Source organism: Saimiri boliviensis, chromosome 1 (assembly GCF_048565385.1).
Source record: "Saimiri boliviensis isolate mSaiBol1 chromosome 1, mSaiBol1.pri, whole genome shotgun sequence".
Lineage (NCBI taxonomy): Eukaryota > Metazoa > Chordata > Mammalia > Primates > Cebidae > Saimiri > Saimiri boliviensis.
In genome coordinates, this window is record NC_133449.1 from 261,831,783 (window position 1) to 261,858,743 (window position 26,961).

Sequence of the window (26,961 nt, forward strand, 5' to 3'; positions counted from 1 at the left end):
AAGTAATACATTGTTTCCATTCATAATTGACATGTTTTAATCTCTGTAGTTACTGTTTTTATTGATGGCATATACATCCTGAACTTTACCAGATAATACTAAGTTCAGTTTTCAAACTGTTTTTTTTCAATTTATACTCCCAAGAACAGTATGATTTTTGAAGCATACTTGGTATTTTCATACTTTATATATTTTGCAAATATTATTGCAATATAAGGGTATATTATTGTGTTTTCACTGGTATTTCTTCATTTTTAAAAATTTAGGGCATTAAATACTGATATTGTACTATAGTTGAGTATAACTTAGCTTTCTTGTATTTCCCCAATATATTTACTACTTTTGCCTTAATTCTCAGTATAATTATAATTTAGGTTTCAATCTATAATTATGGTGATGATGATGATTATTATTGAACTTTAGAGATGGGGTCTTGCTCTGTTGCCCAGGCTGGAGTCCAGTGGCACCATTGTAGCTCACCGTAACCCCAAATTCATGGCTCAGGAGATCTGCCTGTCTCGGTCTCCCAAGTAACTAGGACTACAAGCATGTTCCACCATGCCTGGCTAATTTTTAATATTTTTTTGTAGAAATGGGGTCTCTCACTGTGTTGCCCAGACTGATCTTGAACTCTGCAAGTGAGACCATGTGGTATTTGGTTTTCTGTTTCTGAGTTAGTTTACTTAGGACAGTGGTCTCTAGCTCCATTCGTTACTGCAGAGGACATGATTTCATTCTTTTTTATGGCTGCACAAAAGGAATTTGTGCAAACAATCTTGCCTCAGACGCCCAAAGCTGTGGGATTAGAGGCATGAGCCCTTGTACCTGCCTGTATATTCGTTATTTGATATGACTTTAATTATTACACATAATTTAGTTCATCTTCTATATATTATGTTTATTTTGCCTTTCTTCCACCTTTCTTTGTTTTTCATGGAGTCAGTAATTGCCTTTTGTTTATTCATTAGTTTCCTATGTATATAAATTACTAGTTTTTCTAATATTCCCCTCAATATTGCCAAACATCAAATAATCTGTAAATTTTCCTTCTCTCTCTTTTTCTTTAACCTCAAAGACATCTTAAAGCCTTCCCTCCTGCCTCAGTCTGGTTTCACTGTGCTCATGGCTTGTTGCAGAGCTGTTGCCTTGAGTTGTCTTTCATTGTTCTTGGAATTCTTTTCACTTTTCCTTTGTATTGAATCCTGTTTCACCCCTTCTCAAGAAAAAGAAATACCTAATTGTTCAGATTTTAGTGTGTAGAGTTGCTGTGGTTAAAAGTTCTTAGGGAAAAAGTATGACTGGTGTTCTCTTCTGTCCCTTCCATGGTGGGAAGTGGGGTGGATGGCCTGATAGGGTAAAGGGAATGGATAAATGATTGAATGGTAGCCATGCTGTTAGCAGGACCAGAGGCCTGGCTATCTTTCTTTCTTCCTTTCTGCCAAGGTACTTCCAGTTTGGGGCTAAAGCACCACCTGTAACCCAGAGAAACCCCACAGTAAGCAATGAGACCAAATGCTCTCTCTTGCTGTAAGTCTCTTATTTTCTCTGGACCCATTTCTCCTGTGTCTCGATGACAGTCTTGAGATCATAATTGCAGCATCTTAGACTCAGGCTTGGATGTGATGGGAGAAGGGCTTGAGGTGGGGGCAGTATTGGAAGAAAGCAAACATAGTTTTGTTCTGAGACTAGTAGAAGTAGTTTAGGAAAAATGAATGTTTGTGTAATGCAGATTTTTCTGCATTAACATATGAGGCCATATGCATAGCTAACAGTAAATATTACTGTGCCTTGATTTTTCCATGCCCCTTTTGTATTAGTGCCCCTAAGAGAAAACTTGTGGAGAGGGCTAGCTATGATTTAGGAAAGAATGCTTGAATTCTGTGGTCCCTTGGTCAAAGTACAATTTTAGTTTATATTTTATCATTTTATTTTAGATTTGGGGGGTACATGTGCTTGTTACATGGGTATATTGCATACTGGTGGGGATTGGGCTTTAGTGTACTCAATACCCAAATAGTGAACATGGTGCCCAGAAGGTTATTTTTCAACCCTTAATCTCCCCAGCATCTGTTGTTCCATCTTTATGACCATGGGTACCATAAGTGAGAACATGCAGTATTTGGTTTTCTGTTTCTGAGTTACTTCACTTACTCCAATGGTCTCTACCTCCATTCTTGTTGGTGCAAAGGACATGGACGTGATTTCATTCTTCTTTATGGTTGTGCAAAGTACCATTTTCTTCTTTTTTTGGGATGGAGTCTCACAGGCTGGAGTGCAGTGGCCAATCTTGGATCACTGCAACCTCCATCTCCTGGGTTCAAGTGATTTTTCTGCCTCAGCCTCCCGAGGTAGTTGGGTGCACATCACCATGCCTGGTTGATTTTTGTATTTTTTTTTGAGACAGAGTCTCACTGTGTCGCCCAGGCTAGAGTGCAGTCACATGATGTCAGCTTACTGCAACCTCTGCTTCCTGGGTTCAAGCAATTCTCCTACCTCAGCCTCCCATGTGCCCACCACCACGCGTGGCTGATTTTTGTATTTTTAGTAGAGATGGGATTTCACTATGTTGGCCAGGCTGGTCTTGAACTCCTGACCTCGTGATCCACCTGCCTCGGCTTCCCAAAGTGCTGGGATTACAGGCATGAGCCACTGTGCCCAGCCAATTTTTGTATTTTTAGTAGAGACAGGGTTTCACCATGTTGACCATCTTGGTCTGGAACTCTTGATCTCAAGTGATCCACCTGCCTTGGCTGCCCAAAGTGCTGGGATTACAGGCAGGAGCCACTGCACTTGGTCTAAAGTACCATTTTAATAGTCCTGCAAATCAATTTTTTCTAACACTTGATCTAATTGGTTATATTGTCTCAAAGATTACAAGATAGTGTTAAAATTACCTTCTTGTCTGTTATATCCTTTTTAGAACAGAGAGGATTTACTAGTAACCATTAGACAATCAGAAGTTTCCTGTGTAGAAAATTTGAAGTTCTCTAAATGGACTGGAACAAGTGTCCCATAGAAATAACAAAAAGTAATCTTTGCGTTGCATAGCTGTTATTTACAAACATGGAATAGATGACTGAGCAATGCTGAAATTAATTTTTCTTTGTTGCTATTTTAAGAATAAACCAGGCTCAAAAATAAAAAAAGACACTTGCCTCCAAATTTCATTTGTTGAAGCCCTAACCCCCATTGTGACTATATTTGGAGAGAGGGCCTTTAAGGGGGTTATTAAAGTTAAATGAGGTCATAAGGGTGGGACCCTAATCCAGTATGACTGATGTCCTTATAAGAAGAGAGAGACATCAGGGATGTGCTCACCTCAAAATAAATACCTCTTGTTTAAGCCAACCCTCTGTGGTATTTTGTTATAGCAGCCTTAGCTGACTAATGCAGATATATAACTCACTTAAAAAACGAAGAAAAATTTGCATTTAAAAATGTAAAAATGGCCAGGCACAGTGGCTCATGCCTGCAATCCCAGCACTTTGGGAGGCCAAGGTGGGCAGACTGCTTGAGACTAGGAGTTTGAGACCAGCCATGGCTAACATGGCAAAACCTTGTTTCTCCTAAAAATACAAAATATAGCCAGGCATGGTAGTGCACACCTGTAATTCCAGCTAGTCTGGAGGCTGAGGCACGAGAATTTTTTGAATCCGGGAGGTGGAGGTTGCAGTGAGCTGAGATCGTACCACTGCACTCCAGTCTGGGTGACAGCAAGACTCTGTTTCAAAAAAAAAAAAAAAAAAATTTAAAATGGCAGTTTTAAACATTGCAAAATTTAAAATATGCTAATTTTTAGTAATAATTATTTGAGTCCTTTATATGTCACAAGCTAAGCATAACATTCTCTCCTCCACCATCCATACAAACTGGAGGCTTTGAATAAAGTGTCATTCTTTACTAAGTGCATTCAAGGCTTTGTACATTTCTTGCAACATTTCTTTAAAATTATTTCACAATAAATTTAAAAAGTAAGCACGGTGGCTCATGCCTGTAATCCCAGCACTTTGGGTGGGTGCGGCGGGTGGATCACCTGACTTTGGGAGCTCGAGACTACCCTCACCAACATGGAAAAACCCCATTTCTACTAAAAACACAAAATTAGCCAGGCGTGGTGGCACATGTCTGTAATCCTAGCTACTTGGGAGGCTGAGGCAGAAAAATCGCTTGAACCGAGACGAAGGCTGTGGTGAGCTGAGATTGCGCCATTGCACTCCAGCCTGGGCAACAAGAGCGAACTCTGTCTCAAAATAAATAAATACAAAAGGATATAGATGGTGACCTGAAACAACAACAACAAAAACCCCAAGTTTTCCCAAATAGAGGATGTACAACTCAGATTGAATGTATGTATTTATTATAATCTCCAAAATAATTTCACTTGGTACAACTGCTTCTTAAAACCATATCAATATCAGGCTCAGAATTTAATTACAACAAGCAATTCACAAAGAACACTTTGAGCAAGAAAACATGCTTAATATTTCTTTGAGAAAGATCTTTCACATATGTGTACAGCATCACTGGGAGTTACACAACACTGTTACAAGGTGACCATGAAGTGCCCTGATTCTGCACTTCTGACATACATGAAAGGCTAATGTAACCACACTTGGGAATCCTTTTACATCTCAAAATAAAGCTCTTTATGATGCAACTTGCCGCCTTTTAAATTTTAAAGGATACTCTTGGTCATTCTGTAGGAAAATAAAACTACACACACTTTGAGAGAAACAAGCTGCTTAGATTTAAAACATTTATTTTAGACACTTCAGTTATGGGTTATTCATTAAAGACTTTTAAAAATTTATGTTATGTTTAAGAAAGTACCAATTAGTGAGGGGAAGAGTTGAAAATATTTACCAGCATGTTAGGTTCTCCAGAAATCACAGTTTTCTGGACAAATACATGTAATATCACTAAACAATTTTCACTATGTATTTTATACATAGCCTGGAAAGAATAATATTTTGGACTGTAATTTTCATATCTTAAATACTATTTTTTCTTTATCTCTTTGATAATACTAAACTCTCTTAAAAATTTGTATCTATTTTATAGATAACAATCTAACTATGAATTTTCAACTTTGACTCGAACTTGTTCATGAAAATAACATCGGCAACTTCAGCTGGTTATACTGGAAGGGGAGGGATTGTGATAATTTTATTATACCTTGTATTAACAATAAACCTTCTCACAGAGAAGAAAATACTTTAAATACCTTAAATCATATTTACAACAATAAAAATTCACATTTCATGCTTTAGTGAGACACTTAAATCATCCATAAGGCAGTCCTCATACTTTATTGGAATAGAGCCTTTCTAATATCTGGGCCTCTGCTGTGTGCCAAATATGAAGCTCCAGATGCTATGAAAGCAGCTAAACTTCTGCCATCCTCCTATCCAGCAGAAAAACTGAGGATCGATCTTCCCAGGTGTCAAGTTGTGACCACAGTCCCCTGTCATACTGGGGTAGGAACCGATGTGCTGCAGGCCTCGGGACACATGTGAATCAACTTGATTGTTTGAAAAGTGCTCAAAAGCCAGGATGTTCTCTAATGTGAGTTGTAGGATGAAGATAGCCCTTCTGAGCACAGCTAAATGTGACATGTATGTGTCTATTGCACGGGATTTTATAAGGGTCCAGAAACAGTACTGTATTTCTTTCCTCACCTATTATATACATTTTTCTGATAAGTTCAGTGTTTCACTGGGAAATGTGACTTGCAGGGAGCTCTCCTTAGGGACAGGCCCAGCCCTGCTGCTCCCACCAACCTTATCCACCAGTAAGACACTCTCTGAGTCCTGACCCTGTGAAGAGTCTGAGGTCTCTGATATTCGCAAAGTCCTCAGTGAGGTGGTATCTTCCTGAGCCAGGCCCATGCCGGGCACACCTGGAAGCAAATTCCTGCCTCCAAGGCCATTTTCACTGAGGTCTGGCAGTGAGAGGTCTGGCAGGAGGGTCTGAGATGTGCTGCTGATCTCCTTCAGCTCCCGGGAGAGGAAGGAGCGAGAGTGGCCTGACATGGCAGAAGATGTCCTTCGACTGTCTGAGCAGTGCTGTCCGGAGCGCTCTCTGCGGGACCCGCCAATGCGGCAGAAGAGGCATTTGATCTTCTCTATTGCTTTACTGAGCACTGTCTTTCTCAGGAGGATATATATCCAGGGGTCCAGGATGGGGTTCACAGAAGCAATTCGGATGGCCTGCAAATCCGGATTTTTACTGACTTCTCGCTCCAAACTTGGCTGATACAACTGGTTCACGAATACTCGCACCTGTGTAAGTGAGATTCCCCACATTTAGATTTCATCATTAATCAATTGGGAAAACGATATAAACGCATGTCTACCTTAGCAACATTAGGAAGCTGCCTTCCTTTCTGGTAATAAATTCCAGGAAAAGAGAAGGCTATATCATAAGCCTCAGAAAAACCAGTCATGGACTGGGCATGGTGGCTCATGCCTGTAATCCTAGCTCTTTGGGAGGCTGAGGCAGGCGGATCACTTGAGGTCAGGAGTTCGAGACAAGGATGGGCAACATGGTGAAAACCCATGTCTACTAAAAATACAAAAATTATCCAGACATGGCGGCTCATGCCTATAATCCCAGCAATTTGGGAGAACAAGGCGGGCAGATTACTTGAGATCAGGAGTTCGAGACCATCCTGTCCAACATGGTGAAACCCCATCTCTATTAAAAATACAACAATTAGCCAGGTGTGGTGGCATGCGCCTGTAATCCCAGATACTCATGAGGTTAAGGCAGGAGAATCATTTGAACCAGGAGGGAGAGGTTGCAGTGAGCTGAGATGGTGCCACGGCACTCCAGCCAGGGTGACAGAGCAAGAATCCGTCTCAAAAAGAAAAACCAGCCACTGCAAAAATGCAATTACATGTTCTGAGTTAGTATAGATTTAATGTTTTTGTAACTATCTTATGATTATCTTCCCTAGAGCAAAGACAGTATACAAAAATGCAATATGAGTGCAGGTAACATATGTATAAAGAGTTCTTGAGAAGCATTTTATTGACTTCATTTCTGTGAGTGCTTTTCAGTTTTTGTAATTCTAATGAAGTAACTTCTCTCCAAAGCTACTGATTTCTCTTATCCCAGATATTTTACATAATTTAAAGGAAACTCACTTTATAAGTCAATCAACCATCTAATCATCAGAACAAGGCTAAGATTCTTCTAGTTTAACCTAGAAAGAGTATGGTGAAAACTTTTACAACAACAGCAGGATCTCCTGTCATTCAGAATGACCAGATAATAGTTTTATTTTCTCTGTGACTCTGTTCCCCAGTTATAATAATCACGATGGATGAGTGGGAATTTGCCAAATTTAGAAGAAAGGACATAACATTTTAAATAGAGGTAGTTCCATGTGCAAAGTCATGGAAGAATGAAATGATATGTCAACATTTGGGAACTTCAAATGATTCAGCGAATGGAGCATGAATTTGTGTAAACTTAAACTATCATTTTATTCCTTAGAGGAAAATGCATTTGTTAAATGTACATGTATATATTTTTTTGAGACAGGGTCTCGCTCTGTTGCCTAGGCTGGAGTGCGTTGCTCACTGCAGCCTTGACCTCTCAAGCTCTAGCAATCTTCCTGCCATAGCCTGCTGAGTAGCTGGGACTACAGATGTGTGCCACCATGCCTGGCTAATTGTTATTATTTTTGTAGAGATGAAGTCTCTTTATGTTGCCTAGGCTGATCTTGAACTCTCGAGCTTAAGCTATCTGCCCACCACAGCCTCCCAAAGTGCTAAGATTACAGGAGTCAGCCACTATGTTCAGTGTCAACTTTACTCTTAAAGTATTATATTTTTTTTGGCTAGATATTACTTCTAATTCTACTAGAATAATTTATATAAAAATCTCATCTGTAATTAACATAGAAATAGTAGTAATTCATATAGAAATAGTATAGAAATCAAGATAATTGCCATCTATCTTTAGTGATTATTTAGTAATTACTTCTTGCCTTTAGTAATTACTTTAGGAAGAAATAGATATGCAGTTCTACCTCATTGATCCAGCATCGTCCAGGAATAAATTTAATATAAACTTAATTTTGCAGATTAATGAAAATGTATTTCTTTGAATATTTTAAACTTCCTTCTTTCATTCAAATTGTTGAAAATCTTTCTGAAATATTCCAACCCAAATACTGTTACATCTAGTAAGTGCCAAAGGAAAGCATGCAAGAGAAGAGGTTGAGTCTCACAGTCAAGGAAGATACATAAAAACCAAAAGGAGCAAGAAAAACTCACAAAAGTATAGCTGGAGCCATTTAAGTACGGGCAAATATCACTAACACGACTTGAGGACACTGCCGTCTTATATATACAGCGTAACAATGAATGACTCATGGTGTATGATTCACCTAGAATAGGGATAGTTTAGTTGAGGCTGATGTTAGTTCACAATGGAAAAGGCGGTTCATTGACCATTTGCATGCGTTCCGTTGGCACTTACTAGATGTAACAGTATTTGGGCTGGAATATTTCAGAAAGATTTTCAACAATTTGAATAAAAGAAGGAAGTTTAAAATATTCCAAAAAATACATTTCATTAATCTGCAAAATTACACATATATTAAACTCATTCCTAGTGGATGCTAGATCAGCGCGGTAGAGCAGCATTTCTGTTTCTCTTTTAACTGGAATTTAGATTTTAATTAGCTGCAGGTCTATGATTCTCTATCACAAGATTTTTGTTCATTTCATTTGTCATTGTTTTGTTGTTATTCACTTGTTTTGTTTTGAGAACTTAAACTCATTGCAAAATCTGACCTAAACTTATTTCGGCAGCTAAAACTGAACTGAACAGACTGTGAAGCCATTTAGTTCAATTTATTACACTTAGAGTAATATTCCTGTGTTCTGGTCCAAGGGTACTATTCCAGTTCTGAAGGGAATGTTATGTATTCTGCATTATATTATTGATTACTTTTCTAAAAGCCAAGAAATTCTGAATTCTGAAACTCATCTTCCCCTAAATATTTTGGATAAGGAATCTTGGAGAATAAAGTAGTCAAATGCCTCTAACCAAGATGAAGTTAATATCTTGATATTTGGAATACAGCTAAATCAAGAATGAAACTAGAATGAACAGCGTTATGTGATATCATCTCTTAAAATACTTTTAGAAACTATGCTGGGATAAATGATAATATTAAGGCAAAGCATACTTGATTTAAAAAATATCTTTACAAAAACTAGTAAAACAAAGCATCTTGCTTTCTTCCTCCCATAAGCTCTCAGGTCTTCAGCTATGCCTGGAAACTCAGCAGTTCCCTCAACTCTACAGGCCTTTTCTCAGATGAGGTGTTTGTTTCTGAGACCCAGAGGTTTTGAGGACTTTATGATGTCACCAGCCCTGTTGGTGGCAGAGTCTGGTCTGGACCTTCATGTTGCATTTTCTGATCTACCAACCTGGGTTTCTGTTTAATGATTATTTCCTGACAATGGAATTACTGGTAAAAAAGCATGAGGTCTATATTTTACTCACATCACACACTATGTTCCCAAGGGTAGAAGAAACGATGGATTTGAATCTGATAGTATCAAGTCCTGTGTGTTGTCCTTGGAAAAGACCTACGGCCGTGTTTATGCGAACTTGAGCCTTCAAGCCACCAGGTGGCAGTGTTGCTCCACTTGAGAGTTTCTGGTACTCAATACCTCCCTAACAAGCACTGTGTGAAAGCTACCTCCGAGATTCACAGAACAGAATTTTGGTTAAGTCTGACTTTTACGTTTCTGAGATTTTTAACACTGGAAATGTTTTATTGCTGGTTGCTTCTCCTACCATTACCTCAAAGGAAACATGGCTACTACTGAAAGGAAGAAAATTTTTGAACAGTTAAAATGGAATGGAATTTATAATAGCTATTTGAAGAAGTACAAGTTAGCATTTTATTTTAAAATTTCTGTGGCCTTTTAGAAAAGTCAGAATGTGGTAAAATAATCAATAATAAGTTTTCATAATCAAAGGTGATGAGAAGCAAGGAAAGAATTTCTGTGCCTCATCTCATCCACAGCAGCAATGGATTTTTGACTAGTATAGAAGGGAATGAAAAGAGGCTATATTAACAGTATGTTCTATTTTAGAGTTCCATGGGGGAGGAAAAGCTTATAATTAATACAAGCCACTGAACCCGGTCATTCAATGTCTTTTCAATAAAGGGGAGTTCACAGGGTAGCAAAAGTATGAGTTTAAAAAGCAAAAGTCCAAATTCAGGAAAAAAACATCCTGAAAAGTTAGTCAAATTGAAAACTCAACCATATGAGTTATACTTTGCAACATATCTCAATGGAGACTTACTTCAAGTAAGAAATAAAAAAGACAAAATGAACAAAAACTCCACGCATTTTGCAATGTTTGAAAACATATAGCAACCTCTGCTTCACTTTAAATAGGCTACTTGATTTACTGTTTCCAAGAGGGCAGGGCGAACCCCAATTGAGATGGGAATGTCTGGAGTAGGGCTTCGATGTCATGTGAAGAGGTGAAAGCACTTTTCGGAATTCTTGTCCAACAGGCCCTGTATGTTACATGAATAAACAATTTCAGGCAGTTTTCAGTGTTGGAAGAATATGTTGCTGATAAAACAGAACCTCTGAGTCAGGATGGAAAAAAAACAACAACAAAAAAACACTTAACATACTAAGGCCAGGAGCGATGGCTCACTTCTGAAATCCCAGTACTTTGAGATGCCGAGGTGGGCAGATCACGTGAGGTCAGGAGTTCGAGACCAGCCTGACCAAAATGGAGAAAACCCTTCTCTACTAAAAATACAAAATTAGCCGGGCATGGTGCTGCATGCCTATAATCCCAGCTACTTGGGAGGCTAAGGGTGGGAGAATCACTTGAACCTGGGAGGCAGAGGTTATGGGCGAGCTAAGATCACGCCATTGCACTCTAGCCTGGACAACAAGAGTGAAACTCCATCTCAAAAAAAAAAAAAAAAAAAAGAAAAGAAAAAGAAAATAAATAAAACAACTCATTGAATACAAACCAACACATCTCGTTTCTTCCAAGTTTAAGTCTTTTTTAAATAGCTGTTGATGTGTACATGTGGCTTGTTGTTAATATTGGCATATCGTAGTATTCTAATGTGCCTATTTTATTTTATTTTAGACAAGGTTTCACTCTGTCACCCAGGCTGGAGTGCTGTGGTATAAACATGGCTCACTGCAGCCTCAACTTCCTGGGCTCAAGTGATCCTCCAGCCTCAACCTTCCAAGTAGCTGGGACCACAGGCACATGTCACCACTCCCAGCTAATTTTTAAAATTATGTTATTCATGCTTTTTTAGGATGATTAGAGATTAGGATTCAGGAGCAGTGGAACATAACTTGGAGAAAATGCAATAAGTTCAGAAGATGTGGTGACAAGAAAGCTGTAAGGAGACTATATGCTGTAGAGATAAATGCCTGAGCTTGGGAATCAAGCCTCTGTTCAAATCCTGGCTTTGCTCCAGGAGCAGAGTTTGACATACGTACGAATTACTAAAGTGCTTAGTACAGTGCCGAGCATATACCAGATACGTTGACTATCATTACTTTTTTTAACCCATATGCAGAAGCTTGTCTGGTGTGGAATATATCAATAATTTGAAAACTGCAGCTTAGAGGTAGCTTTGAGATATGGTTAATAATATGCTATCAAAAACTTGTACTTCCTACTTAATAATCTGTTTGCAGGGAATGTTGAAGAAAGAATGTTGAACTCTTGATTAGACAGATTTATAAATTGACTGTCAAAACAGCAGTGCTTTCCAGTAAGTGACAAGATCTGTAGCTGGATTTGAGTGTGCTACTTGTTCTGTTCCAAGCACATAAAAGGAATTATCTCTGTGTGCTCAGTTATCTCGATGCCTTGTGAAGAGTCCAAAATTGACACAGCTGTTACTAGAAGTTCTTATCATTTTCTTTTTTTCAAGTAAAGAATAATGGAAAGAGGTCTTGACTACGTGGTGGAATAGGAGAGCTTGGTTCTTGCTCCTTCTAGGCCACTAACTGGCCATTTGTAGAAGGCAAGTTAAATCTCTACAGGCTTTATAGGTCAACTTCTATACTGAATGTTTCTGGATTTTGTTTGTTTTTTATTTCAGCTCTCACTTTGAATATTCTAGTAGGAGACTACAAGAATCACTTCGGTGCTAAGAAAAAAAAAATCTTGTTAGGAGATATTCAATGCAAACAAATGGACAGGTCAGCAAAACACGGTGAAATGAGCATTAGACTAGGACTCACTAATAGCTACCCTGTAAGTTGCAGAATGATATAAATCCTTCATTTGCAGTTGGGGAAACTGAGGTGTAGAAGAGAGAGTGAAAATACTGGTCAGCCCTACTTTCTCCTTAGAGCTTTTCAAGGTACAAATGAAATGCCAGATGTGGAAATAACTTAGGTTTATGTTACTCAGTAGTCTTCACATTACTACTACTGGGTCTGCAATTTCATGCTGTGACTTAAAACCTTCTTGTAGGCATCACAGTTTTTTAAACTTAGCTAAATTTATTTGAACGAGTCCAGTCTTTTGTAGATTCTGTTGTAGTCATACCCACTTGTATGGCATTTCTCTTGTATGTATAGATGTGCTTTATACACATCTGACATCCTGTCAGTTGTTTTATGACTCCACTTCCAGTTTGCCTGCAGTAAACAAAACTATATCTATTTACAAACTTTTCATCTGTCCTTATAAACTTGTGCTGATCAAAAATGCTGGTGAAAGCTTTATAGAGACAACTAGTTTATAGTAAGGAACCAAATAAACACTCACAGGAAGTATTTTCCTCAGGACCTAAGTTTTACCTCACCAAGGCGGAAGATTAATCAAATTAGCCATTCTGCTCCTAGCTAAGATGAATGTTTGTTACTTCAGAGCAAAAAAATAAAAGAAACAAGTAAGCAATAAATAACAGTCTTGGTTTGCCTGTGCATGGGGAAAATGCCCTTCCAAACCCTATAATGTAACTGTTTAGCCCTGAGGCAAAATTTGATTATAATCATCATCTTAATATTCATTAGTAACTACAAAATTAGGCACTAGTAATTCATCTAGCTATAGCATTTAACACCAGGACCTTAGGAGGCTGTCTTGCTTGCATATTTCTAAAGGATGCAATCTTTTTTGTTTATCATAGTGTAGACGCTCACTTCTCCAGCCTCTCCTATATTTAAAAAAAAAAAACAACAACCCTGAGACGGGTTATAAACAGAATGGACAAAATGACAAGAACCACCTACCCACTAAATCTTGTCATGTGGTGTTCCTTGTAGATCATACTTACACCTTCTCTGCTCATTGATTATGACTCAGGTCAAAGAATTTGGCAGGTTCAGCACAGTTCCTTATATCCACAACTAGTATCTCAACCTTTCTCTAATTTCCATTTCAATCTTAGCCCTATTTATGAAACATGTATATTTTGGATAGCAGATTGAAATTCATTTTTCATACTAAACTCAATGCCACCCCCCCTTTAAGATCCACTGTAGCTCTTTCTTCCCTGGTGTCCAAGAGGCAAAACCTTGGCTGCTTTTCAGTGGCTGCTTGTTTTCCTTATGTATTGTGTCAAGCTTTCTGAAATCCAAGTAAACTATATTTGCTTTGCTAGCCTTTCCAAAGCATTTAAAATGATTCCAACTCTTTGATATTCCTTAAATAGGATTAGGAAGCACTTGATTTGATAAAATTAGATGCTTCATTAGTTTCTTTGGAACTGAAGATAGGTTCAACTGCTTTCAATGTCAGAGAGTTCCGAAACTTTAATCTTAATTTGTAATATGACTATGAAAACATGAAAAAAGGAAGTTGTAAAAGTAAGCCAAGGAAGACTGCATTTGCAGAAGGGTTTTTGATTATTTCAGTAATTGCTGAGTTGTTGGGGGGTGGTAGTATAATGACCTCATCACTTATCACTGATTTATAATAAAACTGATTCTGAAATTAGATTTTAGTAGCTAAAACTAAAGGCTACAAACTGATGCTACTACTACTTGTAGGATTCCTTATTTCTCACGAGGCTATATAAATGCTTGACTAATGGTATTACTTCTTAATTGAGCTAGTTTCAATTTTCAGGTTAAGATTACTTAAAATATTACCACATGTTACTGACATCATACAGTTGGATAGTATTTCTTGTTAGTTAAAATGTGGTTAATCTGCAAACCACAAATATAGCTCCTATAATATCTTGCCTCTAGGTCTTCAAATAATTCAAGGCTTTGTGATAAGGGCCCTGAATCTTAAGGCCAGGTCTACCACTTCAGCCCGTGAGGTGAATTAAGCCTTGTATGCCTCTCTAGATGTTGGAAGAAAATAATTCATCTGTGGCTGTGCTGAAATCCATGGCTTCACATGCTTACTTCCAACCAAAACACATTCATAAAGTATGTGCATGTTGCTAACCTTCTAATTCTAATTCGTCAGTCCCTTTACGTGGATGTTCTGAAAATAACAAGCATTCACTTTGTCATTTACTGTTCTGTAAAACATAAGGCAGAGGCCAAGGAACAGGAGCAGAATTGTTTTTTCTAAAATCTCACTTTATTCTGTGTTGCCATTACAGACAGTAAAATATATTTATGTGGCTCAAGTGTGACTTAACTGTGTAAATTATATTGGGTCCTGGAATGGCTTAAAGGCTCTTATGGCCAATTATATTTACTTCTGTTTATACGAATTGGCAAGACGCTACTGTATTCTGGCTCTCAGCCACCTCTAAGTTCCTTCCATTTACAGTCACTTTTATCAGAGATATAATATTTTTACATCAAAGGTCCCTGGACAGTATTAATAAGGAAAAGGAAGAAATAATAGCCCATTACATTTTATTTTCTCTTGTTCTCAATAACCCTAAGAAAGAGCAGTTATCTCTTTTTGAGTTGGTAGTTTAGAATTTCCAGGAATGCAGTGTTTTGGGAGATGGAAGAACTCATAACTAGTTGCTTTCAAGAGAAACTCTAGATAAAGTATTGCATTCTTCTGCCCATCTGCTTCTGGTACATTCCATTTTAATGGCAGGCAAAGTAGAGAAAGAGGTAACCTTTCTGTTTATCATATTTTAAAAGTTAATCCAAAGATAATTCTTAGAAGATGTTCTAAAAATGAAGTGTGCCAATACTCCAGCCCACGCTTTACAAAGGCCAAAAATGAGAAATGCCCTAGGAGGAAGATGTGATGTCATAACACATGAGCTGGGTCTGGCCTCAAGACAGCTCAAGGTCCATTACAAGCTGTGGGGCTGTGGATTGAAGAAACAAGACAACTATCTCTAAACCTCGGTTTCTCTAAAATGATACTGTACCTTGCATAGCTGTAGAGAATTCAAATTCCATACCCAATGTATATTAGTCTGTCCATAATTAGTCTCCCTGAGAAAGCTTGCTTTCCTGGCCTAGACAGAATGAAAGAAACTGAGTCTGGACCCTACCCTGTGTATGAATTATAATTTGTGTGCTCTAAACTGCTTTCCCAGGGCACACCAAGGTAAAGAGCAGGGAACCTAGCTTGACTGTGTATGTTCTGCTGGATTATTTTAAGGAAATCATTCACTCCCTTGGTAAAGTGAGGAAATTTACATTAAAACACCTCTGATATCTCTCCTAGCTTTAAAATTCTACACAGTCCACGGCAGGGGATGGGGGGATCAAAAAAACCTTGCATAAATCAAAACACCAAAACCCCACTTTCCTTGGAAATGGTTTACAAGGAACGGATCATCGTCCCCGATGTTTCCGGTTCTACAGTTCACAGTTTACAGTATGGCGGAGTGGGCTAAGTCACACTGCAGCAGGCTCCTCTCCACGTCTAACTGAGGGGGTGGGGGTGTTCCTGTAAGACTCAGCCAGTGTCAGGCAGCAAGGGTTAAGGGCTGTCCCGGTGGAGAGAGGAACCCAGGCTTTCGGGAACATAAACTGGGGGGTGTAGGGGCAAAGCATCTGCTATATCTCATTAGGGTTAGGACTTCAAAGAGGGTTGGGCCTGCGCTGAGAAACTGAGTGTGGGAATCCAAGCCCCGACCTGAAGGAGACACATTCACTGCCAAGGAAGGACTCAGAGGGAAAGCGCGGGTGTGTGGGGGCGGGGGAGGCGGAGGAGGGAGGTGGATGTGAGAAAAGGGCCGAGTGGGGCCCCAGGTCACTCACCACGAGCGGGATGGAGCAGATGAGCACCACCAGGGAAGTGGCGATGAGTAAGATGACCATCTGGATCTCCGCGCCCGCGATGCGGCGGAAGCTCCGGCGGCGGCGAAAGTCGCTGAGGCGCGGCAAGACTGGAGAGGCGGCGGGGTGGCCCCGGGAGGCCACCGAAGTCACGGCGGCCGCGGCCCCGTGGTGCTGCTCGGTGCCCAGAGAGGTGCGGCGCATGAACTGGCGGTGCATGCGGAGCAGCGCGCCGCACACCAGCACGTTGCAGAGGACGGTGGCGAGAATGAGGAAGGAGCTGAAGCCCGCGTACATGTAGGAGTAGGCGGCGTGCGCCGTCACGTTGGTGGTCCAGTCGATGAAGCACCAGGTGTCTGGGTACTGCAGCCGCGAGCTACCGAGGCCCATGTTGGGCAGCGCGCAGAAGAGTACGTTGGACACATAGACTGCAAAGAGCGTGAGACCCGCCAACCGCTTGTCCACGTAGTGGCTGTAGAAATAGGCGTGGTTGATGGCCAGGTAGCGCTCGACACTCATGGCGCAGATGATGCTGAGGCCGGACAGGCTGAAGAAGAGCAGAATGAAGGTGCTGTACTCGCACAGCGGCCGGCCGCCGGGCCACTGGCCCTTCAAGTACGTGGCGATGGTCACCGGGCTCACCAGCAAAGTGCCCAACAGGTCGGTGACAGCCAGCCCACATACCAGCGTGTAGAAGGTCGTCTCCTTCTGCTCCTTGCGCGACTTGCACAGCACTACGATGGCCACCAGGTTGCCCACCACCCCGAAGATGAACATCACCGCCGGGATGGTCACTGGGCTGTTCAGCCGGTCGGGGCTCAAGGAGGCGGACGTATTGACCCCAGTAGTGGACATGATAGTGGCTGGCGATGCTTAGCTTTGGAGTGCAAGGCTAGGTCTGGGGATGGTAGAAGAAAGACAAAGCTACCGTGAGCGGAAATTACCATTTGCAAGGTGTTCGGCCCGCGCCCAAGAAACCGTACACAACATGTTAAGGCAACTGGATCCTACTTTCGGGATTGTAGCCACTTACCAACTGCGGTCACCAAATCTCCAGGCTCCCGACAAGTCCTGCCAGCAGCACACTCTTGCGGACATTAGTATTTATAAACTGATCTTCCCATTCCTCTTCCTCCCCCCAACCCAACTCACTTCACAGCCGAGATGAATAAGACCCATCTCAAGGGAAAAGTAGCTCGCTAGTGTTATTCCCGACAGATTCTGAGTCAATAAAATGATCACTGAAAACAAGTTACAGAAAACAATCTGGAGAGCACGCTCTTCCCTTCTTGACTCTCTTCGGCGAGCGCCGCATCTCCGCGTTCTCTACCCGTTGACCCCAACGCCATCTCACCTGTAGTGGCAGCAACGGTGGCAGCCTCTCGAGCCCCCAGGGTCAGCCCGCAGATATCCTGGATCCGCCTCCAACCTGCCTTCACCTCGTCCCCCTCAGTCTGGATATTGCCAAACCTTTGGCTTCTCAGAGCCGGTCTCAGTGGCTGCGGACTTTTGGAAACTGAGATCCCAGCTGCCAGCTTAAAAAAACTTGGGAAACAAGAGGGGCAGTGGGATGGTTCGGTGACGAAAGGTGCTGGATTTCTTGTTCGATATTTAATTTTTCCTTCAAAGAAGAGTCCCAGCTTTGCAGTGCCCGCCGGTCTAGTCCGCCGGAGGACAGCGTTCAGGTGTGAGGCCGCGCGCGCAGGTGGCGCGGAATCTCGGTCCCCAGCTCTGGCCGCCCTCCGCCCCAGCCACGGGCAGCACGGGCGGCTACCGGAGTTGGCTGCTGCCGCTGAGGCCGCTCTTGGCTACCTGGGGGCGGCTCGGGGTCCACTCCGCCCGAGGCTCTGGCCTGGGGCTGTTCATCTTCCTCTCGGGGTGCCGGACTCGGAGCTCCGCTCTAGCCTTTCCACCCTCTGTACAAACTTTTCTCCTCCTCCAAGTTTCCCTGGCGGAGGCGGAGACAACCCGCGCGCGGCCCGGGCGCCCATTGGCTGGCTTGGAAGGGGGCGGAGCGCGTCCTCCCGGGGCACCCCTGGGGTGCGCGGCGCTGGGCGGTGTCCGGGCTGGGGCGGGGCTGGGGCGGGGCTGGGCTGCGCGGGCGGGCGGCTGCCTCGGTTTTCCCGCCCTTGGAGGTGCGGAGCGGGAGCTCTGAGGGGACCCTGGGAAGCCCCGGTGCTTTCCCCGCCGCCAGCAGCCGCTCCTGAGCTCGGCTTCCAGTGGGGCCACCACTGAAACCAGTGACCCTTTCCCCCTCGCGGCCTGCCGCTGCGAGTGGGCTATTTATTAAACCTCCTGCCCCCGGGCCTCAACATCTAGGTCCTGGAAGAGAGGGCAGTCGCTTTAGGATTCTACCTAGGATTGGTCAAGAAAGCAGAAGAAATAAGAGTGTCTGTGTGCGCTAGCGCGTGCGCCGCCAGGTTAGACTTGGGTGCGCGCAGCGGACGTGGTGGGTGGATGGGTGGGTGGGTGCCAGACTTGGGCGGGGAAATAACAAAGAATCCATCCTGTCACCATAAAAGGAGTTGGAGTCAGTTGGCAGTGCCCGAGCTGCGGGCTGCGCTTGGTAGGGCACCCCAGGCGGAAAAGAGAGAGAGAAAGAGAGAGAGAAGAGAGAGCGAGCGAGAGAGAGACTGCAGCCTCTCCGGGCGCAGGTGGCGAGCCTGCGGCTTTGGAGAGAGGTGGAGCCTTGCTGAGGTCGTGAGGACTGCCTGATTGCGATCTTTTTCTCCATTCTCCCTCCGGGGAACTTCTCCGCCCTGAAAGGGTAGCCTGAGCTTCATGCCTTGGGCTGTAGTATATTCGTTAGACCCCATTCACCATGAATCCTTTGAAAGGCTGGTGGAGGGAGAGAAAGGGGTTTGAAAGTCACTGGAGTAAAGGAATTCTCTAAGCATCCCCTCATGATTAATTGTTCGAAAAGCCTGTTTGCGCGGCCCTTAGAATTACAGTTTGACTTTTTGTCTAATGGTGGAAGTTTTTCTCTGTACTCCTACTCTATTTTCTAAAATCAGAACTAAAAACTTAAAAAATTGAAAAACTTCGTGGCATAATTAAAACTCTGTCACCAATTTTTTTAAAAGTAAGATTGTGTGGTCCTATTGTACAGTTTAAATTCCTGGAAAAGCCTCTTCCCAGCTACAGTGTACAAGCATTTTAACATACTGTGTCTCCTCACAGGGTAAGTAAAGAATTGGATTCTTTTATATGATAAGCAGGTACCTATTTCTTAAATGTTATTTCATGAATGAACAAACCTCCTAACTGGTTCTTCGATTAGTTTCAGCAACACAGGGGTACTAAGAGAAACTAAGAATTACAGGTCATAAGATATCCAGAATCATATTTACTTGCATAAAGCACTATATGGATATACTAATATAGAATTACTCTTTTTTTTTACTATTCCCTCAAGAAGATCAGAAGGAAAAAATACATATTTGTTAGCCAATATTAAAAAGACCGATGGTGATTGGTCATTTTCTTACAATCTTCTTTTAATCAGCACTCCAACCACTTCTGTTGTTTATGCTTCCTTGAACAGTAACCTCTAGGACCGTGTCAGCATGGAAAACAAATCAACATTAGAAAAAAGGAAACTGCACACTATTGGCCATTCCTCACTACCCACATTGCTTTGCTGTCACTCATGTCAGTTACTTGTCAGTAAATATATGGAAGGGACGTTGGGAAGTTCCTTATACTCAATTTCTGCTAATACGATTTTTTTTTCAATTTTCTTTTCATATAAAGCTCCTAAAAGAGAACACAATTGGTTGCTATTTATCAATTTAAATATGATGAAGAATATATTAAATGTAAAAACTGAGACACTGCAGAGATAATTAGTAACTGTTACAAGTATTAGCATGTCATTGACAAACCAGACTTGTTACCGATTGAGCTATTTTTCTTACTAATCCTTTGAATTTTCTTTCTACTGTAGCTTTAGGAAGAAGGAAAATAACTTAATACTCAATACTAAAAAATTGCAATGAGGTTTATCTGTAGTCTCTTTTGGTGTATGATTCTTAAAAGTTAAATTTAGGTTTGAAAAGTAGAAGTTTAAAGTTTAGGTAACAAATTATTTTATTTTTTTAGTTTGAAAAACTGGGACAGTGGAGTTCAAGTTCCCTCATACCCTGCCAGGAATTTTCATTGCAAAAGGAAAGGAAGAATTGCCGTAATTATGTGGGCAATTCTTGTCATTTTTTTTCAATGAAAAGATTTTTATTCTAAGCACTTTAAAATTTATCCCTTGCAGTTTTTGCCACCATCCCTACTTCTCTGTACTGGAAGACCCCAGTTCAGTTCTTTAAAACTGTCATTAAATATTCTCTGAAGGTTTGAACTACACCAAGAACTGTCTGATCAGTTTGATCTCTCTGTTCTAGCTAATTATTTGACTACTTTTTTGAGTAAACATATTAAGGTGGGAATCCATTTATAAGCAAACACTGCTTGGGAACTTATAACCACTTTTACTTTGACAAGGCTGACTTTTCCTTGGATCAAAGGAAATATGGGACAGACAGGACCTGGGCTCAGCCAGCAGAAGTGGGGTGAGAAAGGGGGACATTTCCGCGAGGAAGGCAGCAGGATGAGTCAGATCTGGCCTGGACCCCTTCCTGAGCCACAGCTGGCAGGATCTTAGAGCATTCCTGAAGCACTAATATTCATGTAGCAAAGCCTGTACAAATTGTGTTTGCTTTCGTCTTTCATGACAGGCCATGCAGAGACTCAAAACAGTGTCAAAGGCATCTATCAGGTACAAATAACACAGTACCCTTGGACACATCAGCCCTCCACAGGCTCATCCAGTTGGTTCAGTGGATTACAAACAAGGCATTCACCTGACCCTAGATGACTGCCCTGCCTTTTTAGTGGGACATTTCAAATTTGTGGCCTCTTAGTTATTTTCATTTTCTAAGCATGAATTTTATGCTGAGTCCAGTGCCTGGAGTTGACACATGTCAGTGCTGTGATTAACTCCCCAACATCTTCGTGTGGCAGTAAATTACTGCTCGTCAGTACCGAGTGATTGCTTCAGGCTGCCCTGACAGCCTGTTTTGACAATTACACTCCTCAACATTAAAGCTTTCTGCTCTCTTATTCTTCCCTCTCCCTCTTTTTCCCCTCCAGTTTTACCACACCCCCATGTGGATTGGACCAATGGGCAAAGAAAAGAGATTATTTATCTGTAGTGGCCCATTTTTGATGATATAAGTGGAGAAATAAAGCCTTACTAATTCAGGAGTCTCCACTACAGGAGGAAGGACTGTCTGATTATATTTCAGTTTCTTCTCATACCCAAATTGCTGCATGTTTTAGCAATGTGGAGGATGCACAGAAACTCCCTGGCTTAATCAAAAACAGCAGCGTCACCAGTACCTCATGTTAGTTTATCACTATCCATAGCACTTTCACACTTGGGTCCACATGCGCTTTTATTAGCAACCCCCTGAATAGGTTAGGTAGGTGTGACAGAGACTGCCCTGTTACACACTAAATCTTGTTTCCATTTCCTCTGAAACACTTAGCTGAGTATTATTTCCCAGACTGACTTCCTGTGGTTAGGTGCAGCTCATGTGACTGAATTCTGGCCAATAGAGGTAGAATTGATGTATGTCACTTCCAGCCTGGGTCCCTATAAGACCTTGGCCCTCTGTGCTCTTTCCTTCTCTGCCAATACAATGCAGGTCCTGTGTATATGGCAAAGCCACTAGGTAGAAGGTGACTGGGCCTCTGAATGCCTATATGGACCTCATTCCAATCCCAGCAGCCCTCATTGGACAATGAAGTGAATGAGAAATAATCCACTGAGGTTTGAGGGACTCCTTGTTTCAGCAGTTAGCATTTGCTGACTAATTTAGTATGGTTGACGTCATCTTCCTTCAGTGAGTGCGAATGTGGGCACAGAGATTCTATGTGGCTTGCTCAGAGTCATAAGAATTAGTAAGAATAGCTGAAATTTAGCCGGTGCTCAGCCTCTGTGAGACATCATGCTAACTGCAACATGCATATGCTATATAATTCTCACCACAGACCTATGGGAAGGTACTAGTCCAGGTGTTCCCAAACTACGGCCTGCCAGCCACATGCAGCCCCCTGAGGCTATTTATCCGGCCCCCGCCACACTTCAGGAAGGGGCACCTCTTTCATTGGTGGTCAGTGAGAGGAGCACAGTATGTGGCAGCCCTCCAACTGTCTGAGGGACAGTGAACTGGCCCCCTGTGTAAAAAGTTTGGGGATGCCTGTACTAGGCAGTCAGTTGCCCATTTTACAGATGGGCAAATTTGGTTAACAAGTGCTGGGAGTGTTGTCTTTTTTTGTGTGTGTCAGGGTCCCGCTCTGTCACCCAGGCTGTATGTAGTGCAGTGGAGCGATCTTGGCTCACTGCAACCTTTACCTCCTGGGTTCCAGTGATCCTCAGCCTCCCAAGTAAGCTGGGACTACAGGCAGGTGCCACTAAGCCTGGTAAATTTTTGTATTTTTTGTAGAGACAGTGTTACCCCATGTTGCTCAGGCTGGTCTCGAACTCCTGTGCTCAGGAGTTCCACAAGCCTCTACCTCACAAAGCAATGGGATTACAGGCATTAACCACCATGCCCAGCCCAGGTGCTGTCAGTTTTGAAAGGCTGCCCAGCATCTGAACTGTTTTCTGTTTGAGAATTCTTCATTATGTAATTTTATTTGGAGGCAAGACCTAGCCTGCCATGAGAGAAGCTAAATGGGCTGGGTTCTCTCTTTCCATCCCCTGCCAGGGCTTGAGCATATGATCTTTGCTTGGTTTGTCAGATACCACTGTCTAGCAATTTAGTCTTGAAGTAGTGGCACAAAGACACAAAAGCAATTTTAGAAGTCATTCACAGCAACACTATGTCTAGGGCTGGTGTTGTTGAGGGTCCCACAGTGATAGTGTGGGACCCTTGGTTGAGGCATGATAACTACTTGGTTAGGATGGTGTCACCTTGGCTGAATTTCCTGATGGAAGCCTTCCTGTTGACTCTTTGTGTAATTGGTTGTCTTTCTAGTAAATTACTTTCCTGCTTATATTAACCATGCTCATTTTCTGTTGCTTGCAAATAATAAGCCTTCCCAGGACAGAGAAATTAAGTAAACTCTCTAAGATCACAGTTCTGAAAATGGCAGAGCAAGGATTTTAATCTAGGTCTCTTTGATCCCCAAACCTGTACCCCTAACCTGTATATATCTTAACCCAAATAGACCTTGAACCACATGATTCTTATTCCTATTTTTCCTCCCTCAACATCATTGCCTTTAGGATAGAGATAATCCGGGTTCAAGGGCGTAGTAGACAAGTTGCCTAAGGCTTAGTAAAAAGGAGGTTTCACTAAATGGGTTCTTTTAAAGGTTATGTCATATAATACAAATAAGATGTCTGGTACATATTAAAACCCTTACAAATTAGTCTTGTTATTACTTATGTTTTCAAAATTCACTTCTAATGATTGTATAATTAGTTTTTGGCCATAATGTGTTTAGAGGGCATTGTGATAAACTGAATATATATACTTTTATGGAACTTATTTTTGCCTAGGCCTAACCCCAAATATTCAAAGACTGGTTGTGTGCATAACCACAAAGAAGGAATTAAGGTAATTATTCAGGTAACTTAGACAAATCCCTCCCTTCCTATGATGAGAAGGAAAGGATTACTTTCAGTGAGACGATTTCTATTGCCTACTTATACTGCATAAATTAGTAAGATGATTGCTTAGGGGCACATTTAGTATGGACTATGCAATTACAGTGTAGCTGTTACAGAGAAAAATCAGTGAATTTTACCCTAGACACAGAATTCATCTGGTTTTCTCCCAGAATATGTTTCTGATTTTTTATTTTGAGATGGCTGTAAGAAAAACAGAGACACATTTATTTGGAGAGATGAATGCACATCTGCCTGGAACCAAGGAATGAGTATGATGGCATTGAGGGAGTGGGGGTGGAGGTGGGGGTGGAGGTGAGAGATGAGGGGGGACTTTTTCAGTTAAAGCAGAAAGAAAAAGAACACGTATCTTTGTAAGCAAAGATGTGTGTAGGAAGGAAGCTGTTCTTTGACAGACAAAGGACTCAGCTTGCCCTATCAGAGACTAGAGCTACAGAGTCCATTTCCCTGGCTTCAGCTCATCTTGGGCACAACTGGGACCCTGTCCTACAAAGACTGCTAGTGCTCTAGTACAATCTTTGGCACAGCAAGAGCGGCGTGAACTTTCAAGAAATAAACCCCTTGATCTTTGTGATCCATACGAGTTCCACTTTGCAGCTAGTCTCACAACAATCTCTTTGCTTATAATACCTGTATGCATGTAGATACACACCTAACCTGAAGAGGCATGGGCACATGTCACTGCCTTCACTCCACAAATAAACATGGTCCTCATGCATTTTCAGACATAGTTCTCTCCAGTTGACCTAGAGCACAGAGAGGCGTGATGCTTTCATTCTCCAGTGAGCAGCGGGCATGTGCCTGGTATAATTGTGCTTGAACTGGCCAACCACACACATTTCTTCCTTTTATCTTTCCATTCTTTCATCCCTTCAACAGTGTTTGTGGAGAGTGGACTGCATATAACTCTGTGCTAGCCTCTGAGTTTGCTCACTGAATAAAGTAAACAGTCCCTGCCTTCATAGAGCTTACTGTGCAGTAGGGGAAAGCTTTCAGCCCCAAAACGGAAACAGACATTGAATGCATAAATAAACGCACACAAATATACATTTACACACTCTGATCAATGCCATGAGAGGAAAGAACAGGACAGACTTCCTTTAGATTTGAGATCAGGAATGGCCATTCTGAGTAAGTGGTACATTCTGAAGAGGAATATTGTTTGTTTGTCTTCAAAGTACCTCTTTTGTTAACAACAGGAACAGAGTCTCTTCCACCTTGAGAACAGGAAGCAGTAAACACTTTCTGGCTTGGGGCCTCATACCTACTCTGTCTAATGCCTCAGAGAAGACGGTTGAGATACTACAGGCCACAACTTGGAGCACAGAACGTTTCTGATAATTCAGAGAGTGCATTTTGAGGAAACTAAGAACTGAACGTGTCTAAGTGAGGAGCTTCAAAATATGGGAAACTATCCAAGTTTGAAAAGAGGAACTCATGACCTGAGAGAATCTGTCACTTAACCGTGTTGCCTAGTGAACTCCTGCAACAGAAATTCAAATCTCTTAATTGGTGGAGAGGAGAGATGAAGTAGGATTGTTTTCTGATGACAATATAAAACAATCTTCACCGTCTGTTGAAACTCAAGCCAAGAATTCGTTTTAGGCCTGGTGTGCTCCTTGCCTTCCAGATTGATGGGTGCGGATCACAGAGGAAACTCAAGAGTTAAAACTCTGCTGCAGTTTAAGAAGATCTGAAGTTATGAAAGTCTGAAGAAAGCCAGCTCCTTCTGAATAAATTAGAAGGGCTTTTTTTTTTTTTTAGGTGGAGTCTCACTCTGTCACCTGTCACCCAGGCTGGAGTGCAATGCTGTGATCTTGGTTCACTTCAACCTCCGACTCCTGGATTCAAGTGATTCTCCTGCCTCAACCTTCCAAGTAGCTAGGATTACAGGTGTGCAACACCGTGCCCGACTAATTTTTGTATTTTTAGAAGAGACGGGATTTCACCATGTTGGCCTGGCTGGTCTTGAACCCCTGACCTCAAATGATCCATCCGCTTTGGCCTCCCAAAGTGCTGGGATTACAGGCATGAGCCATTGTGCCCTGTCGGGCTGTTTCTTTTATAGGGAAACTTACTCTATTCTTGTTTCTATCTTTCTTTCTTTCTTTCTTTCTTTCTTTCTTTCTTTCTTTCTTTTCTTTCTTTCTTTCTTTTTTTTGAGACAGAGTATCGTTCTGTCACCCAGGCTGGAGTGCAGTGGCAGGATCTCAGCTCACTGCAACCTCTGCCTCCCAGGTTCTACCAATTCTCTTGTCTCAGCCTCCTGAGGAGCTGGGACTGCAGGCGCACACTACCACCCCCAGCTAATTTTTGTATTTTTAGTGGAAATGGGTTTCACCATGTTGGCCAAGATGGTCTCAATCTCCTGACCTCGTGAGTCACCCGCCTTGGACTCCCAGAGGGCTGGGATTACAGGTGTGAGCCACCGCGCCTGGCCAATGTACTCTTTTTTTTTTTTTTTTTTTTTTTTTTTTTTTTTTTTTTTTTTTTTTTACAAAAAGCTACACTGTTTGATGTAACAAGGAAGGAGATCTGATTTTTCATATGGATAGAATTTTTGTTAATGTAAGATTTTTTGATGCCAAATCATTTTGAGTATGTTTTCTAGAAAATTATTGATTGTATGTTAAAAGAGCCATAAAATTTGCCTAAAGCAGATCTGTAAAAAGATTAACTTGTTTAACCAAAGAAAAATAAGTGCCTATTGAAGATATCTAATTTGAGGGCTGAGAAATCAAATGTAGACTTTTTCTCCCTATCCTGAATTAGTGTAAAAGTGTCAGTTGTTAAGAACTAATACATTTGTGAAATTTTGGTGGCTGAAAGAACAGCAGACACGTCTCAAAATTATCATGCTATCTTAATGATGTTTTAGTCTCTGATCATATCCCATCTCTGTTGCGGAAATTTGAAAAGGTACGAAGGCAGTACATTGTTACAGTGTGATTTACTCTGAAACAAATCGAACTGTGGTCAACTTAAATTTCGATAGCAGTCAGTTCTTCTATGAGTACTTTACTTATGTATCTTAAACATTTTCCCTTGGCATTTTTTTTTTCAAGATTAGGTTAC

General features: G+C 41.6%; 1 protein-coding gene and 1 long non-coding RNA gene across 2 annotated transcripts; one reads left to right on the plus strand and one right to left on the minus strand.

The window, feature by feature from the left end:
- Positions 1 to 4,340: 4,340 nt before the first annotated feature.
- On the minus strand, positions 4,341 to 18,131 carry PTGER4 (prostaglandin E receptor 4). Its single transcript, XM_003925905.4, has 3 exons — positions 17,551 to 18,131; positions 16,179 to 17,094; positions 4,341 to 6,281 (listed from the first exon to the last, which is right to left on the minus strand). Exons 2-3 carry the CDS (start codon positions 17,049 to 17,051, stop codon positions 5,682 to 5,684), a joined length of 1,473 nt encoding a protein of 490 aa, XP_003925954.1. The 5' UTR covers positions 17,052 to 17,094; positions 17,551 to 18,131; the 3' UTR covers positions 4,341 to 5,681.
- A 207-nt stretch (positions 18,132 to 18,338) lies between these two features.
- On the plus strand, positions 18,339 to 26,389 carry LOC141581272 (uncharacterized). Its single transcript, XR_012513840.1, has 2 exons — positions 18,339 to 18,616; positions 25,086 to 26,389. It is a non-coding gene; the product is annotated as an uncharacterized LOC141581272 (long non-coding RNA).
- Positions 26,390 to 26,961: the final 572 nt, after the last annotated feature.